The sequence below is a fragment of the Taeniopygia guttata genome, chromosome 1 (assembly GCF_048771995.1).
Source record: "Taeniopygia guttata chromosome 1, bTaeGut7.mat, whole genome shotgun sequence".
NCBI lineage: Eukaryota > Metazoa > Chordata > Aves > Passeriformes > Estrildidae > Taeniopygia > Taeniopygia guttata.
In genome coordinates, this window is record NC_133024.1 from 19,332,029 (window position 1) to 19,349,867 (window position 17,839).

The following is a 17,839-nucleotide window of genomic DNA, read 5'->3' on the forward strand; positions in this document are numbered from 1 at the left end:
AAGCCCATCCAGTGCCACCCCTGCCATGGCAGGGACACCTTCACTATCCCAGGGTGCTCCAAGCCCCAGTGTCCAGCCTGGCCTTGGACACTTCCAGGGATCCAGGGGCAGCCACAGGGATCTGGGCAACCTGTGCCAGGGCCTAAATTGTAAAAGAACTTCTTCCTAATACCCAATAGAATCTCCTGGGGAGGGAGGGGAGGATTCTTCAAGGTCTGTGTTGCCCAGCTCTGCTTTTTGCTTGCAAATCATAAAAACGTGGAAAGCAGGGCTGGAATGGGCTTCCTCAGCCTTTCCCTGGCAAAAAGGGAAAAATAACTTTACCTATTGCTGCATCACCTCTGCAGACCCCCTGTCACAATCTGAGGGAAAAATTCTGGCTGGACAGCCCCAGGCCTGAGTTTAATTCCTTACTCAAGGGTTGATTTATTCAAAGCAAGAGTACCTGCTTCGGCAATACAGGAAATAATCTTTTTCCAACAATCCCAATGCTCCAGTCATCTGTAAGTCCCTGATGTCTTTGTCCAGTACACATAATCTGGCGAAACTCATCCTAGGTCTTAGATATTTATTTATTTATTTATTAAATTTAAATGAAGCCTGCAACAGACCAGCATCCCAAAGTGCATCTCCTGCTCCTGCCAAACCTTAGGATCCTCCACTGGGAAAGTTGCCACTGATCCTCAATCCAACAAGTGAAACAAAACCAAGAGAGGTTTCTAAGTAATCAAAAGGCTGCAGGAAAAATACAAAGCTGGGAGTTTTGGGGTGGAATTTCTGTGTGTCCCTGTTTCTCATGAGCCAAAGAGAAGACTCTTTCTCGCTGCAGTTACTTTTACCACAGCCAGTGTATCCTTCACCCAATGCCATTTATCTCAGCTGCAGCCCCCTGGAAACTGCAGCAGGAGCATTAATACTTCTCAGACAAAAGGACAGCCTCAAAAATGGGCATAGCTTGACAGAGCCAAAAGGAATTTCCCTTCCACCCACCCCCACAGTACTGCTGCTGTCCCTGGAATCCGTTTTTTTTAATCCAGTACCACACGAGTCCCTGAACAGACACTGATCCAGGGCCAGGCAGGGCTGGGAGCTGGCATGGAGCGACGCACCATTCAATTAAATAGGCTCTTGAAATATTTATTTTCTTTTCACTCACTCAATGTTAACAGCAAAACAGAATCCCAGGCAGCCCACAGGATTTCAGAAATAATTCCTTTTGCAGTGGTACTTCTACAGAATACAAAACTGATTGGCTTTCCACGGAGGATTCTGTTTGGTTGGGCTTTTTTACAAACTCACAAATCACAGGGATAGATAACATGAGGAATCACTCCAAGTCAGACTCTCCAGGTTACTTCAGCACGGAGGAATGTGACTTCACCATGATCACTCATGAGTATGATCCTGGGAAGTGAGACTCTGGATAGACACAACAGATTAGTTCATCCCTAACAATCTGAACAAAGGGGTCTCCTGCAGAAGACAATTTTGGTCATTTTGGGGATATGGCTGGGGAAAAAACTATTTTGCATCTTGACTACTAAAGATCCACTGAATCCATCAGGAACTAAACCAGGGCGGATGCTACATCAAATTAATGCATTGAAACGGTGACTCACAGTGGGAAGCACAGAGAGCCAGCAATTGCTCTTTTAACACCTGAGTGCCACGGCCAAAGTGCCAGGAGGGCATTCCTCTTTGGAATGAGGCCTTCCTGTCTCTAATCCACGTGCTTCCCAGCCTGATGTGTCAGAGAAGGGACAGGGAGCAAGGCCACCATGGCTGCTGTGCCCGGTGAATCACAGCTAAGTGGAGCTCCACCAGGCCCAAGGCCATGGTTAAACCTTTGCCCCATCTGCACCTCTCAAGTGCCAAGAATTCCTGAAGGCTCTTGTCATTGGATGCATGGGGCAGCTCCCAGATCACCACAGAACTTTGCCTTGGCAGAGCAGGGTTAAAATCATCAGACAGCAGCAAGGGGTTATAGAGACCAGGCAAAAAAAGGGATTTCACACATCCACCAGCAAAATATTGAGGAAAACTGCTCCAAAACATGTCTGCTCTTACACTCAAAAGTGACTCTTAGGTGAAAGCAAGCCCAGGAGCTGTCTGTGGATAACTGAACCCTGAAGAAAAGCTTGCTGTGCACATGGAGTTCTGGAAGGCAGGCAATGAAATTATCTAGGAAGCAACAGTGGAAACAAGGTCCTTCCTCTAAAACTGGGGGGAACAGCTGCCTACACCTCTGTATCAACATCAGCAGGACTGACTCCAATATCTCCCAGGGTTTTTCCTACAGCCCATTCCATGTTTTTCCATCCCAAAGGCACTGATCTCTACCCAGTTGTGTGTGGCAGCTACAAGAAGGGAAGAACAAACACATTCCAGGAGCTGAAAACAGCCAAACTGCCCGCTGACCACATTGTCCCTGCTGCTCTTGGGTCTTCCCCATAAATGCAGGTTCAGAGTCCTCTGGCCTGGGATGCGTCTGTAGTAGATGGAGTTATTCAGCCTCTTCTTCCCAGAGAGGACTTGAAACGAGCACCTGAAAAACTGCAAGACTCTGAAATGGAGCTCACAGTCCCCCCTTTCCTTTTTGATTTACAATCCCATCCAACTTTGCCCAGGAAAGTGGCCTCCAGGCTTTTCCCACAGCTTAACCCCTAAGGCTGCTGCTGGTGAGATGAAGCCTGAGCTTCCAATGAAGATGATTCCGCATCTGCTTTAGGGGGAAAAAAAGTGTCTATATAAAACCAAAATCTAAGGGGCACTTTCAAGATGATTCTACAATTCCACAGAGAAATCCTGAAGCCTTTGGCTGTGCTGCAATGCCCTCAGTGGATCTGGACTGCAGCTGGGTCCAAGAAAGCCTGAGAATCAGTGGAGATTGGTATGATTGACTACATGGGATTCCAGGACGCCTTTCCTTGTGGCAGCAGAGAAGAGGATCCCAGTTCCAAGGGCCTGAAGGACTTTTCATGGTCTTCAGTAGAAGCTGCTTCCCATTAAGGAAGTCCCTAAGAATTTAGATATTCTGGAGAGCTAGTTCTAGGGGATGAATCTCACACCAGCTTCTCACTGCTGCTGGACTGGGAGATGAGAGAATATGGATACATCACAGTGGCCTCTGGTGCAGTTTATTTACAATGGGAATTAGTGCTGGAGAACACCAGGATATTAACAAGCAGGAAACACACTAAGAAACAAAAAAGAGAATGGAAGAAAGACTCCATGTTAGCATCGAGGTATTCTCTGCAAACTCTGCGACAACCTAATTTAGCTGTAAAGTCCTTAGGCCTTCTCCCTCTCTCCCTATTTACACATCAACCTACACTATCAAGCTTATCAATCACACCTTTCTCTCACTGCCTACTGCCTAGCTGATCACAGGGGCCTGGCTTCCACAGACCATTTTGATAAGAAAACACATGAGATAAGTATGGATAGTCTGCAAAGTGAAGCACATAGCTTTACCTGCCTGATCTTACCAGTATTTCTTGGCCAAGGGAGTGTGATGCAAGTTGTTACCACAACACAGGGCCTTGGTTACTTAATGAAATATTATTTAAGCTAAATGCCATAAAATCTGTCATTTTGCGTTCTGGCAGGCTCTAAAGAAAGAAACCTGCTTTGCTCAGCACGTGTATATATATTTTCATTAACACATACAAATACATGAGAAATTTAAAAGGAATACAAACACTTAATGTATTACTGGCTGTGATTCAGAGCTGTTTGTTTATCTGTGGTTTTTAGTACCATGCTAAAATTCCAGCCTCCCACCTCGAGAGCCAAACAGGCAGTGAGAACAGGAGCTCTGTTCAGGGACACAGCTCCATGGAGCCTTACCACTGGAATCCACCAATGGGCTCTGTAAACCTGTGACGGATCAGGAATGTTGCAACAGCTTCAGCAACCTGAGAGAAGGGAAAAAAAATAGCTCAAGATTTAAAGGGACACAGTCAGTTTTCAAAGCCTGCAGTATTTCCAACAACAATTCACGTCATCAGGAGTCTGCTGCTGAAGCATTTGCTCCTTTAAAACAAGAGTTCTGTGTAACACACCTCCAGCTTTAGTCTGACACTGAGCCTGCCAGCAAGAAGTGACCAAACTTTTTATCCACTCATTTCAGTAATTCTTAAAACAATGTCTAATTTTAGCAGGGAGAAAAGGTAAATTCAGGATGCAAGACAGTAACTTGGAATGGTTTGGGTTGGGAGGAACATTAAAGTTCATCCAGTCCCAACCCCTGCCATGGGCAGGGACACCTTCCACCAGACCAGGCTGCTCCAAGCCCAGTCCGGCCTGGTCAATATTGCTCAGAATGTATAAAAAAGAGTAACAACTTAAGAACTCAGTATGTTTAGATAAAGTCACCTATTTCAGACTGGTAAAGTGAAGCACAAAAAGGCTGAGTTTTAACACACCTGTTAGTGCAGAATGAGCTTTAAAACCAGATGTGCTTCCAACCACAGGCTCCACTGGCTGCACTGCATTCCTGCTTCCATCTGGACACAAACCCCAGCAGTGCCCAGAAGCAGCACTGCTCTGTCAAAGCTGCTTCAGGAACATTTGGTTTCTATTTGGAAAATATGAGCCACCCTACTCAACAAAACACAGACCAACCCCTAAGGCTGCAGCTTAGTGCAAGGGATAGTGGGGAACTGCATGAGGAAAAGGAAGGGAAGAGAAATCCAAACTCCACATGGGTAGAATTAGGTACATCACCACGAGCCTGAGAGTTAAATCCATAGCCCAGCCCTATGGCATGTAACATCTTAGCCAGGGCTTTCCAGACACTTAAAAAATCCAAGCTGCTTGTGAAAGCCAATTGTCGTGCCAAAAGATGCCCCTGAATTATGATCTCTGCTGCATGGTAAGGAATGGATCCTTTTCTGCATTTCAGATCGTGGCTTATGTAGCTTCAACCCCACGGTGGGGCTCACCTTGTCCGGAGCATCTTCATGGACTGCGTGGCCACACTGTGGGAGGACCTGCATCTGGAACTTCCCTGTGGATTGAGAGAGTCAGCACATGGATCTCACCCTCTGCACCAACTGACCTCACTAATGTAGCTGGAAAAGAGGCCCCAGGGATGGCAGGAAGTCTCAGCAGACTCCACACCATGCACAGCCCATGGTCTCCAAAGAAAATGTGGACCAGCTGCTTAGTTCACCTTTTCCAGGTGTAACTAGAACAGGTTCCCAGGAGTTAAAGTTAAACTGGACTTCTCAGAGCTTCTCCGTGCAGGCAAGTGTCACAGTTAGAACTCCTACGAGATTTACCTTAAGTTAACATTTATCCTGCTATCCAATACTACTTTCCAGTACTGGTTGCTCTGGAAAGCAAGGATGGGGGTAAAAAATCCAACCCAAACCCCAAAACATGAATGAAGGTGCTTAATCTTGGTCTGCTGTCTGTCAGAAACACTGTGAGATGGGACACAGCAGGAGAACACATTGGGATGGACAAATTCTTTAATGCCCATTTGTTTGGATATTGACTGTACCCATAGTAACAAGCTGTCATGCAAAAAGAGCGTTACAGTAAGGCTGAAGGAACAGTATTAAATACCTACCTTGCATCTGTCCAATGGTTAGATCTTTATCCAGCCTGTCAACACCTACAATCAAATAAACAAATGTTTTGGAAAACAGCCAGAGAGAATACAATTCCCTGAGCCAGGCTTTAATCCGTATTTTAAAAGAGACATTTGCTGGAAAAACAGAAAATAAACACCTCTGACACCCATGACAAGGACATTTCACTGCTGCACCTTGAGAGAGTAAAGTTGCAGGAAAGAAACACAGCCAAAATGTGCAAGAGCACAGCCCTCCCTACAACTTAAAAGGATATTTACACACTGTATTTGCTATGAAGGTACAAAAAGGGCTTAAAGCTGTATTTGAGTTTCGCTTGAGAAGTTCACACCATGCTATTTTAGGAGACACAGAGAAGCCCAGGTATTCCCAGGAAACACAGCCCACTGCTGACCCTGTTCTCTAAAATGCACGTGAGACATCACTGAGGTGCACACTAGGACTGGAAGAGACACGTACCAGCTAAAAGCAAAAGCTTTGGAGTCGGACAGCTTAGGAAGAGGTTGGATAAACCCCTGAACCAGCCATCCCAGTACTTTTCTGTTTTGGCTAGTTCGATTCGCCACGTGTATAAATGCTCCTTCTTTGTCTGCAGGGAGGAGAGAGAGCTCTGCATTAGTGATCAGTAAAACAGCAGAAAGAAAACTAACTCAGGGAGTCACCTGGAAATGCATAAATACATAGATATAAAAAAATAAAAAAACTCTGGCTCTCTCTGGTGGATTACACACTTCCAGGGATGACCCTCCTTGCTTCTAAATCTCTCTCCCAATCAAGGTACATGAGTAAGGAAAAAGAAAGTCAGAAAGAGCTACACCAAGAGGAGAAAAGCCTTCAAGAGAAGTCTGCATGATTCCGGGCAATCAATTTGCTATTTTTTACTGACACAAATAGCTCACAAATTGTCTGAACATTTGGGCTTGGCTCCCATCCAGTTTTCTCTCTCTGGAATGGCGCCCTTTCATATCAGAATGATTTGGATAACCACAGGTGACAGCTCTTGCAGGGGAAGCTGAAAACACAGCAACAAACTCCCAACCTCTGTGTCATCCTCTTTCTTCCTTTTGTTGACAGAGCCTTCTCCTTCCTCATTCTCATCCTCCTCCTCCTCTTCCTCAATAATTCCCTCTACTATGGCTTTAGGGCATTCAGGACTGGCAGCCCCTTCGCACCTGTGAAAATAAAATCAGAAACTGATTCCCTGACAAAAGAAAGAATCCAAACCGAAACACCACTCAGGATTAAACCATAGGTGTTCAGCAATTTTGCTTGAAGAAATTTTCATTTTCAACTGCACATATGTAGCAATGGTATTGTAAAACAGAAACAAAAGATTTAAAAATAATAAATAAATCAAAGGCCACCTACTGTTTGACTTGACCAACCATAGAAACTCTGGCAGATTCGAGATTTCTTATCTGTCCACTTTTTACACTAGGGAAAACAAAAATAATCATAAAACAGAAATATTTACTGAAGAGATTCAAGAATCAGCAGGCCCAGAAATGAGTTAAACTCCTCTACAGCTTAGGATTTCCCCAAACTATTCCCAAAGCTCCTGCTCTCAGACTGAACAGAGTGGCTCAAGCTAAACTTATGTAAACCTCCCGTTGTCACTGTAACTGTGAGAAAGAAGGAAAAGTGCTGGTGGGGAAACAGTGAAATGGGGTTAAACCCATGGCAAGGGGCTGGGACAAGGCCTGTAAACAGCCAAATTATATAAACTTTGTTTCCTTTGGGAGTCAGGCTACAAAGACCAGTGATGTGAGATGGAGCCCAGGCTTTACCTCCACTCAATGGCATTCTCAAGCGACTTGAATGTTTTGGGACGACTCCTTAGGAAGTTCTGCATGCTGTTCAAGGCATCCATGGCTGTACCTAAAAGCAAATGGCATCATCTTCATCAACTTCATGGCATCTGATGAAATTACTGTCACATCCCTCTGTAAAAAACTGTCTGCAACACCCTCACAGAGAGCTGGAGCTCCCCAGTGATTTTAATGCTGCTAAGGAAAGTACAGATTAGTGTTTCTAAGCCAACAGTCATATCGCAAAATTACAATTTGAATAGGTAGGATGTTCAGACCATCAGAGAAAGCTGCAGTCATTTATTAGCATCAAGCATTACAGCAAAAGCCACCCTCTTCCCCACCAAGAAAGTGTTTCAAAGAAATTAGTGCCGTGGTCTGGTTGGCACAGTGGGGCTAGGTCATAGGTTTGACTCCGTGGTCTCAGAAGTCTTTTCCAACCTAGCTGATTCTCTGGTTCTGTGACAGTAGCAGGAAAAAAGCAAACAGAGAGTACACCTGGGGAAAGGAAAAAAGGAAAAGGAGGGGTCACACTGGAAAGATTTTTGTGTGTGCAGGATCTGTAAGGAGGATGGAATGGGTTTAAAACTGGGGCAAACCCTTGTGTATTCAGGGATCTGGGGCTAAGAGAAGAGCTGGGAGGCAGCAGCCCAGCAGAGGGGCTGGAAGGCTCGGCAGTAGGCACACTCACCTTCCACGACGTCGATCATGCAGAGCCCCAGCAGACTTGGCAGCAGGTTGGCGACAGCCGTGTGCACAGCGATGGCCCCCCCCATGCTGTGCCCGATCAGCATGATGGGCGGCGGCAGGTCCCCATACAGCGCTTCCACCACGCTCCCCACGTCTCTGCAGAGGGACAGTGAAGCCGGCATGGCACCTCCACCTCCGGCAGGAGCAGGGACATGCCCTCAAAGCCTCCTCCAACCCGCAAGCAACAGACAAGCTTTTTCTGCTGTCACTGCTTCATCCCTGCACCAAAGCAGGAAACCCTGCCAGCAGGGCTTCCCTGCACATCCATGTAATTTCTATTTATCTCTCTAGCCTTAATTTAAAAGATGTTCAAGTAACCTGGCCTAGTGGAAGGTGTCCCTGCCCATGTGGATGAATATTTATAGTCCCTTCCCAAATTCTGTGATTCCCTGTAGAAAGCATTTTAGCTGACACTTGCTGGTGGAAATGGTGAGAAAATCCTATCAAATCATCTTGCATGGAAGCACAAACCAAGAAACTCATTGTTCTTAAAAGAAGAAACTGGAATTAGAGAGAGTAAAATAACTGGGCCCTGCTGAACATGGCAAAGATGAACAACACTGAGCATGAGCAAAAAGACTGAAACTCTCTATGAGCACAGATAGGCAAGGGACAATTTCCCCACCCTTCCCAAAAGGCACCTCCTGATAAACTGAAGCTGTCACTTCTTGACACCTTTCGCAGGATGGGAAAGCTGGCTGGTAGGATTCTCAAACCTCAGAACAGCAGCAGAGCTAACAACTGAAATTTGAAGAGCAGTTTAAAGACTGCTTTAAAAAAGCAGTTTAAAGACCCCCCATCTGGCTTTCCTGACTACAACCATTCAGAGGAACCTGAGAACTGAGCAGTATTGAAAATGGAAAACAAGTGAAAAAAATGAACAGGTTGACCAGCTTGTCTGCTCTGCTAGAGAAAACTGTTCGAGGACTTGATTTAAAAAAATAAACAGAAACACCAGCTATAATTTAAGGCTCCTATTTAAAAGGACTAAGTTTCTAGCTCATTGCTAAAAAGAGGGGAAGGTTTCAAAACAAAGGGAACTTTCTTTCCCCCCACAGCAGTGCTGCTCCAGATCTAAAATATTCTAATTATTTAATCCAGCATTTCCTCAGGACAGTTACACATCAGGATCTGACAAGGCATAAGCAGCAGGAATAAGGTATACAATGGAAATCAGAATACATTTCACACATGGCCTCCCCTCAACAAACCAAGTGGATTTGTCCATGGGAAGGCTACAAAATCCTTCATCATTCAGTTGTAGTCACAGCAAAGAGTCTCTTTGTACTAAATATGGGCAGAACATAATGTGCTCAGCAGTGGGTATTTGCTTTTCTTACAGTTTTATCAAGAGGGGGATGGATTTGCATGCCAAAGCAGGTCATGACAGCTTGAAAAAGCAATTCTATGCTTGAAAATCCTGTGTCTGGGACCCAGACTTTGGGGCTGTTAACAGGCCAATGTGGGCCCGCTCTAAACACTCACTCCAAGGGCTGAGGAAGAGTCAAACTCGTGATTTCAAGCTAAAATACCCCATGGATGTCTAAGGGAAGCATTCCATCTCCATCAGAAACTCTTCAGCATGTGGAAGGTTTAAACTGCTCACTGTTTAAAAACTCAGGGTACTGGGAGAACAACTCCAGTCCTTGGAATCTGACTCAGTTGGGAGAGACATCATTTCAAACTGTCTCAGAATGGAAGGAAAGGAGGGATAACTACCAGAGTCACGTAAAATTAAACTATCTTCCAGCTCCTTTGAATGAAGGCTGTCTGCTCTCAAGTAGTTCAGCCAAGGAGAGAAAGGGGAGGTTTGTGAAAAGGGAAACGAGCGTAAGTTTCCTTACTTTGACATAGTCTCTGCAGACAGATCCTCAGGATTCCTTACTTTCGTTTCTCCTAAAAAAAAACCCAACCCAAGTTAAGTTCACTTAAGTTGAAAAACTTCAGGCCCCCTCAGGACTTAGAGCAGCAAGGGTACAAAGCTTTTAGGCATAGATATGAAAAGCAAGCCTACTGCAATGAACATGAATAATTAAGAACCACAGAATTAACAGGAACACTTGGTACTATGGGTAGGAAACACTGCCCATAACTGTTCTTTATGGATCTTAAAATGAAAGAACAGCCTTATTTCCATGGCAAAGACCACTTAAAGGTTATGGAAATATGAAAGATGGCATGGTGGAAGGCCACCACTGTCTCACGCAGAAGTTCAGGGGGGGTCTCAGCTTCTGACAGAAGCCAGTCTTCCATCGCTGCTTTTGAATCCAAATTGGGATGCCTTAAGGATGTTTTCCTAGTCACCCTGAGAGGAATTCATTGCATCTCCTTTAAAAAATGGGAGGTTGTAACACGCTATTTTGATTCCAGATTTATTTCTTTGACTTACCATGGCCTCGGAGGTCTAAGGCCACAATCCTACACTGGATCCTGTTAATGATTGCAGACTGCAAGGAGAGACAGAGAGAATATTGTTTGCAAAGTGGGATTAGCAACAACAAGCACTCCCAAAGTCCAAAGAGGTCAGGGGAAACAGCTGAGGAATCTTTTTAAGGTAAGGCAGAGCATAATAATTGCAACACAAGTATGCCTCAGTTTCTCCCAGACAGATCAATTTAACTAAGTTATTTCAGGCAGCACAGGGAAGTGGCATGTTTTGTTGATGGGAAGACTTCAGTGTTAAGGAATCACTGATTATTTAAATAACAGCCCAGCAGAAGTGGGGAATTTGCTGAGGGATTCTTAATAGAACCACCTACACAACTGGCAAAAGCTACCCAGACCTCAAAGTTACCCAGTCCTCTTATTTTGATTTTGCAGCTATTCAGTTCTTAAATGACTGGAGCAATTAGTTGCTTTCCCCAAACCAAACAAATCCAGAGGATAGCATTTTCCAGCCCCTAAAGACAGCCCAAACCCTCCATCTGCAAGGTGCCCCAGTACCTAAGCAAGAACCCCAACCACGCAAAGATAATATTGTTGTCTGTTAGAACACTGTTTTCCTGTGTTTCCCAGCGGTGTATGGATAACTTCCTTCCACACTCAGAGAGCTCCATCTCCACACATTTATTGCTACAGAGCAGCGGCTTTACTTACAGTAAACACAGCCCAGGACAGAGCAGAGTGGCCTCCACCGTGTAACAGCAGCAAGACAGGCCCCTCCAAGCCACTTTTGTAAATTCGAAAAGTGTATGAACAGTTAAGGACATTTCACTGAGTTGCTGAGTAGAATGGATTTTGGAGCTTGCAATACCAAACAGTATTTTATTTCTACCCTTCATTTATCTGACCAACAGATATTTTCAAGCCTTACCTGGACAAAAATGTAAATCAATTTAAGCTTCAAGAGTTGTATTCCTGCTGCCCAGGTTTTCTCCCCCGCCTATAATTCACTCATTTCCTTTTCTCCCTGGGCACAACAGGGGAGTGAAATAAGAGAAAACTAGAAATCCACTAGGAAAAAAGATGGGAGAGTTATTTTATACACAGACAAAATAATGAGAGGGCAAGGGAATGGTTTTAAACTAGAAGAGGGGAGATTCAGATTAAATGTTCATAAGAAATTACTCCCTGTGAGGGTGGTGAGGCTCTGGCACAGGGTGCCCAGAGAAGCTGTGGCTGCCCCTGGATCCCTGGAAGTGTCCAAGGCCAGGTTGCACACTGGGGCTTGGAGCAGCCTGGGATAGGGAAAGAGATCTCATACTTCCCAGTGTGTTTAACTGTAGTTAATAAAAATCAATTAACAGCTTTGGGCCTAACATGGTTTTCATTATGAGAACCTGGTGTTTCCCTGCAAAGTATGCTATTGGACTGTTGGAAACACTTTTTGAAATTAATGATTACTAAAGAAGCAGTATCAGGAACTAGCCTTGCTAGGTACAACTAGTTCAACTGTCAGCCTAGAAGGGATAGTTACAGTTACTGACACTGAGCCCTGCAGGAGACATAATGGAAGACAAGATGGAACACATGAAAAAGCTGAAGAATTCCAATAAACTGAACAAATGGTGATACCTCCCCAATCTCTGAGATTATGAAAAATTCAATATAGGGAAAAAAAAAAAAAAAAAAAAAAAAAAAAGGATATATCCTTGCCAGTGTCATTTTCTACCACAACATCCTCCATAGACTCAAAGTACTGGCTCCAAAGCACTGGTGAAAAATCACGCTTTCTTCCAGGGCTGCAAGACAGAAAAAAAAAACGTAAGAAAGAGTTATTTTTAATGTCTTCCACTGAAAATGGCATCCAGGCTTCCTCTCACTGAAGAGAACATGCTGGTGTTACACAACAGTTCCGACTGGAAGCAAACGACTCATCAGTGAAATTCCCATACAACCACAATATTCAGAATTTTATTGTCAGTGAAGAAATCCTCACCTTTTTCCCCTCCCTAATTGTTGCTCCTATTGAGGAAATGTAGTGGAAACAGAGAAAAAAGTCTTTTCCTCATCAAGTAATTCCAAGGAAGACTGAACACAGACCCAAGCCAAGGGAAAATAAACAGAACAGTGATACTGTCCCAGTACAACCTCCGAGTTTGCAATGACCCACAGACAAAAGGTGCCCAGCTGATAAACCAATTTATTTTTTGCTTCCTTCAAAAGGTGCAGCTGTGCCCTCTCCTTGTACCCCCATTACTGACAAAAGGCTCCGCAATCAGAATTTTCCTGATGACTCAGTTGATGCAGAATTTGTTTCTCAGGCTGGTATTTACTCAGTAAGGCTAAAAGAGTAGTGCTTAATTTTGGAAGTGGCATAATTAGGCTCAATTTGAGCCCAGGATACAGGATGAGTAACAGTGCACCATTTTAACCATGTTTTTGCACTTCAACTCTTCTGGGGGAGGCAGGCAGGCAGCACAGAATATTAAAATCAAGCATGGGCATGAGGGGTGAAAGACCTTCACAGCAGAAAAATCCCTGCTGAAGAAGTTTCTCCTGAATTCTTGGCTTCCTAAAGAAATAGAAAATAACAGACAAAGCAGCTTTTCAATTTTGCAGAAACAAAATTTCTGTTTCCCCTGGTGTTTCTAGGATGTGAAACATAAACAGCCACCCTCTGCACGGACCAAATTCCCTTCTGTGGGTTTCCAGACTTCTTGTCAAATCTCAATTAAATAAAATGAGATGTCACACAACTACATAAATCCAAGAAATATTAATCTCTTTTACTGCCTCAGCCTAATCTCATTCTCTGATCAACGAAATAAATATCACATTCAAAGCTTAATTTTTTCCCTGGAATCCATCCCAGCCCTGATCACATGCTCTCTCCATACCAGTTCTGGTTCTTTCTGCAGATGGAGAGAACTGCCCACAGCTTGGATGATTTCCCTTCTCTGGTTTTTGAGTAGGTAGGATGTGCAGTTAGTGAAAATAAGTTCCATCACCCTTTCAAAATGCAGCATTTCAACAACTGCAGTCAGACTTTTGCACAGCCTGTTAGAGGTGCTTTTGGGTTCCACTGCCCTGAGCAGTTCCAGGTGATCAGTAAATGTTGTCATCTGCCTGGCTACACCCCTTCCCACATAATCCATACATCTGGTGAGCAGCAGGACTCCCTGGTGACCCAGCCCTGGCACTACTGTGACACCAGAAATCTGCAGGGGAATTCTCCTACCTACAGGGGAGGCAGAGCATGGGGAAGTGGCTGTGTGCCAAATGAACCTGTTTTTGTCGAAGCAGGGCTGCAGGATAGACAGCTACTGTTACACAGGGGAGCACAGCAGCCTCTTGGCTAGTGCCCAGAAATCACCTTTCACCAGACCAGGCCTCTCCAAGCCCCACCCAGCCTGGCCTTGGACACTTGCAGGGATGAGTATTTCTGTGTCTCCTTCAAATGCCATTTCTGAGAGCAGAGATCCAGTGCTAGAATTTTCATGCAAGAAGCAGGCAGATGCAAATACCGAGGCAGATCCATGGAGAGAATCTCATGACCTACAAGAGGAACCCAAGGAACCAAGGAAGAGCCCTTCCCTAGAAGCTTGCCACACTGATGCAGCAGAAGGAACCATTTTCAGAAAGTTCTTTTTCTGCTGAGAGCCCCTATTCAAAACTACTAAAGCAAATATAGAACAAGAGCATTGATCAAGAGATTTCATTCTGGCATCGTATTTGAACCCAACCAAACCAAACATCATCTACAAGTAAGAACTGCCACGGCTGACAAGTTGTATTTAGAAATTCTAAAAATTGACAAGGACAGTCTTAAGTTCTGCCTTAGAGATGCTGAAAACACAAAATGTTTTTTCACTAAAAGGATTCCAAAGGGAAAAAATGGATTAAAAAGGAAAAAGTGAGTAGGAATTGCCATGACTGAACTACACAGATCTGATCCAATCATGCCCTTCTAGATAATTAAAAGATCTTCAGAGATTGTACATGATTTTTACTCACACATTGGAAAGGTACAGCAAACTGACTTTCACTTTTAAATCCCATCCAGGTGCTTAACTCTGAATGAGCCACTAGCCAAAAACAAAAGGCAAAAAACAAGACAGGAAATGCAGAAGCTGCTACAGCTGTTGGAATTTGCTGCTGTGGGGCCTCTTGCTCCACTGGTGACCTTTACAAATTCTATTATTTTATTTCCCCACAGAACACAGAATCAGGCCATAAGCCTGGTTTTGTTTTACTTTGTGATTTTGTTTTTGATTTTCATCAGTTGAGCAATTGGAAGGAATCACTTGCAACACGCAGGCAATTCCCAACACAGCCTTGGTGCTCCTTAAAGAAATGGACATGGAATTCCTCCCAGTGGCTGAGTTTCACCAACTGCTTGAGCTGAAGAGAAGCTCCAGCTTCCTTTGGGAAGGGCCTTTGCAACTATCATTTCTGCTGGAGAGCACTTAAATCCAGGGAGAAGAGGATTGTGCTAGCAAAGCAGGAATCAATGCCACATGCTGTGAAATAGAATGAAATTCTAGCATGCACCCCATGCTCCCGCAAAACCCACTCCCGACTACATTGCAGGGCCACGTTTGGTATCAGGGAGAGTTCCTTCCCCAAAAGGGCTGTCCAACCCTGGCACAGCTGCACAGATCCCCATCCCTGCAGGGGCAGAAAGCTGTGTGGATAGGGCACTTGGGGATGTGGGATAGTGGTGGCCTCGGCAGTGCTGGGGGAACAGCTGGACTCCAAGATCTTAGAGGGCTTTTCCAACCTCAACAATTCCATGATTCAATTTGCTTCGGCCAGTTTGACTTCTCAAATGAAACTCTCCCACAGAGAGACATAAGGAAGTGATTGTACTGAAAAATTAGCAAGAAAATAATAATTTTAAAAGAAAAAGCTAGAAATAAGTTTATTTTCACATACTTAAATTTTTTATGAAATACTGAAACACACATTAACCTTTTAACAGCATATTGCCAAAAAATGTAAGACTTTATTTTGCTTAAGAAGTTCTCAGTAAATTCTATTTTTCTGCAGCAATCTCACATGCTTGGCCCTCTGCTTCTCAAGATCTGCTTTCAGCTATACCACAGTCACATTAAGATGACCTGCATGGTGGAAAAAAAAAGGGAATAAAAAGAAAGTGCCCAGCACACCAGTCAGAGGATTTAGCCACGGAAAAATCAAGTTGCTGGCATTCTTGGATATTAAGGTTAAACGCATTTTTTTAAAAGCCTGGCTTGGAATTCAAGAAATTGGAAAGTGCAGAAATAAATCACATTTATAAATGTGAGATGCTTAATGCAGCAAATAAATATTTTCCTAAGTTTAATTCTTTTTGTTCCCTGTAACCTTTGAATTTTGACAAACTATTTCAGTGCAGCCCTGTATATCTGCCAGCACTGTAAATCACACTGTTTTCCCTGTACAACTAATTCCATTCTCTTTTGGTGGAATTCTCTTCAGGGGGAATCTTGCACTTGTTTGTACTGAACTGAACTTTGATAAGGATAAGCTCAGCTTAAGTTAAACTTTCTATCCCACTTCCTCTTGTCTCCTTTTCACAGAAGCCCCAAGCCCCTCTGGATGAGGTCATTCCATGTTGGATGTGCAGCATCTCCCACAACAGGAACATGACCTGTAAAGGGATTTACTGGGTGGCAGAGCAGTAAATCTAACCACAACATGATTATGAACTACTCCCCACTGCTTCCAAGGGAAGAATTCCAGGGGAATTCTTGATCCTTAACTGCAACACTGGATTTTGTTTCATTCATAATAATTTCCCAGAGAGAGTTTAAAACCCCTCCAATGCATAGTAAGAGAGGAAGAATTATATAAATTAATACATGTTACAGCCTTAGACACTGGTCGAACTTCTCCCACAGCTCCCAAAATGTGCTCTCAAACCCTGCTTAAAAGATTAAAGAGTATTCCAGACTTTTCCATCATCTCAAAATGCAGATTTAAGCAGGGATTAATGTCACTTGGCAGAGCGCACCTACTTCACATAGGTGCCTGGAGCTGAGAAATTCTATTTCACAGAATCACGGAATATTCTGACTCGGAAAGGGACCCACCACAAGCATAATCAAAGTCCAACTCCAGCTTAGGGATTCAGCTCCTGAGAATTTCCACACACCTCTCCCCCCAGCCACACTCTGAGGTACCACCCAGACATGGTGCTTGACCCTTCCTCCAAACACTGATGGCAAAAGGACTGGGAGAAAAGGGCTGGGGAGTTGATCCCAGCCCCTGCCACCTTCCCCCAGCCTGAGGATACTCTGGGCACTGATACCTTTGCAGCTGGAGAAGCCTGATCCAGGTATCACTCTCCTGGAGCACTGGGAAGCAGGACCAGCCCTCCCTCCAGACCCCTAAGAATGACCACCCCTCGCTCCAGATCCCCCAGTAGTGACCATTCCCCGTCCCGATTCCCCAGGACGAGCTCTCCTCTGTGTATGTCTTGTGATAATGGCCATTCCCCGTGCCGATCCCCCAGGACGGGCTCCTCTCTTCCCAGACCCCCCGATAATGGCCATTCCCTGTCCCGATCCCCCAGGACGAGCTCCCCCAGACCCCCCGATAATGACCATTCCTTGTCCCGATTCCTCAGGACGAACTCCCCTCCTCCCAGATCTCCTGATAATGGCCATTCCCTGTCCCAATCACCCAGGACGAGCTCCCCTCTTCCCAAATCCTCCGATAGTGACCATTCCCTCCGTCCAGACCCCGGAATAACGTACCTCCCTTCCTTGTAGATCCCCCCAGCAAAGACCACCCATCCCTCCAGACCCCCAACACGAGCTCCCCCTCCCTGCAGAGCCTCCGCTCCGCGGTAACCTCTCCCACCAAACTGCCCCCCGATCTCGGCATCCGCTCCTGCCCTTCCTCCGCCTACCCCATGCGCATCTTCGACCCGGAATGGCCGCCGCCTCCGGGCAACGGGGGCCGAGGCGGGAGGCGGCCCAGATGCAGCTGCTTCTCCAGGGCCGACATGACAGCTAGGGACGCATCGGGAACACCGGGACCCCCCGCGCCGCCCCCTCCGCCCCGCCTCGCCTCGCCGGAAGCAGCTCCCCCAACAGCGCCGCCACGCGGCACTGAGCGCACCCGCCCGCGTGGCACCACGGGAAACGTAGTCCGCGGCCCCGCTCTGCCCGGCGGGGCGCGGGGCAGGACGGGAGCTGTAGTCCCCCGCCGCGGCGGCGGTTGCCGGGCGGGAGGCGCGGGCGGGATGCGGCGGAGGGGAGGTGCGGAGAGGGACGGAGCGGCGGAGCGGGGCTT

At 45.4% G+C, this 17,839-nt stretch overlaps 1 protein-coding gene across 1 annotated transcript; it reads right to left on the bottom strand.

Moving 5' to 3' along the window:
• Nucleotides 1–1,121: 1,121 nt before the first annotated feature.
• On the bottom strand, nucleotides 1,122–17,652 carry PPME1 (protein phosphatase methylesterase 1). The gene is made up of 14 exons (XM_072924529.1): nucleotides 17,454–17,652; nucleotides 12,245–12,339; nucleotides 11,255–11,346; nucleotides 10,548–10,605; nucleotides 10,003–10,054; nucleotides 8,100–8,254; nucleotides 7,388–7,478; nucleotides 6,969–7,034; nucleotides 6,640–6,772; nucleotides 6,060–6,189; nucleotides 5,579–5,623; nucleotides 4,947–5,011; nucleotides 3,850–3,917; nucleotides 1,122–3,196 (listed from the first exon to the last, which is right to left on the bottom strand). Exons 1-14 carry the CDS (start codon nucleotides 17,549–17,551, stop codon nucleotides 3,178–3,180), a joined length of 1,167 nt encoding a protein of 388 aa, XP_072780630.1. The 5' UTR covers nucleotides 17,552–17,652; the 3' UTR covers nucleotides 1,122–3,177.
• Between the last annotated feature and the right edge of the window lie 187 nt (nucleotides 17,653–17,839).

What these genes read in the sequence shown, in the direction of transcription:
- PPME1 (XM_072924529.1), bottom strand. Translation starts at nt 17,551, where the DNA reads ATGTCGGCCCTGGAGAAGCAGCTGCATCTGGGCCGCCTCCCGCCTCGG. An exon ending in TCTGCAGAGACTATGTCAAA is followed by an intron (nt 8,255 to 10,002) that starts GTAAGGAAACTT and finishes GTCCCTCTGCAG; the next exon opens with AGACGTGGGGAGCGTGGTGG. An exon ending in AAAGCTTTTGCTTTTAGCTG is followed by an intron (nt 5,624 to 6,059) that starts GTACGTGTCTCT and finishes ATTTGATTGTAG; the next exon opens with GTGTTGACAGGCTGGATAAA.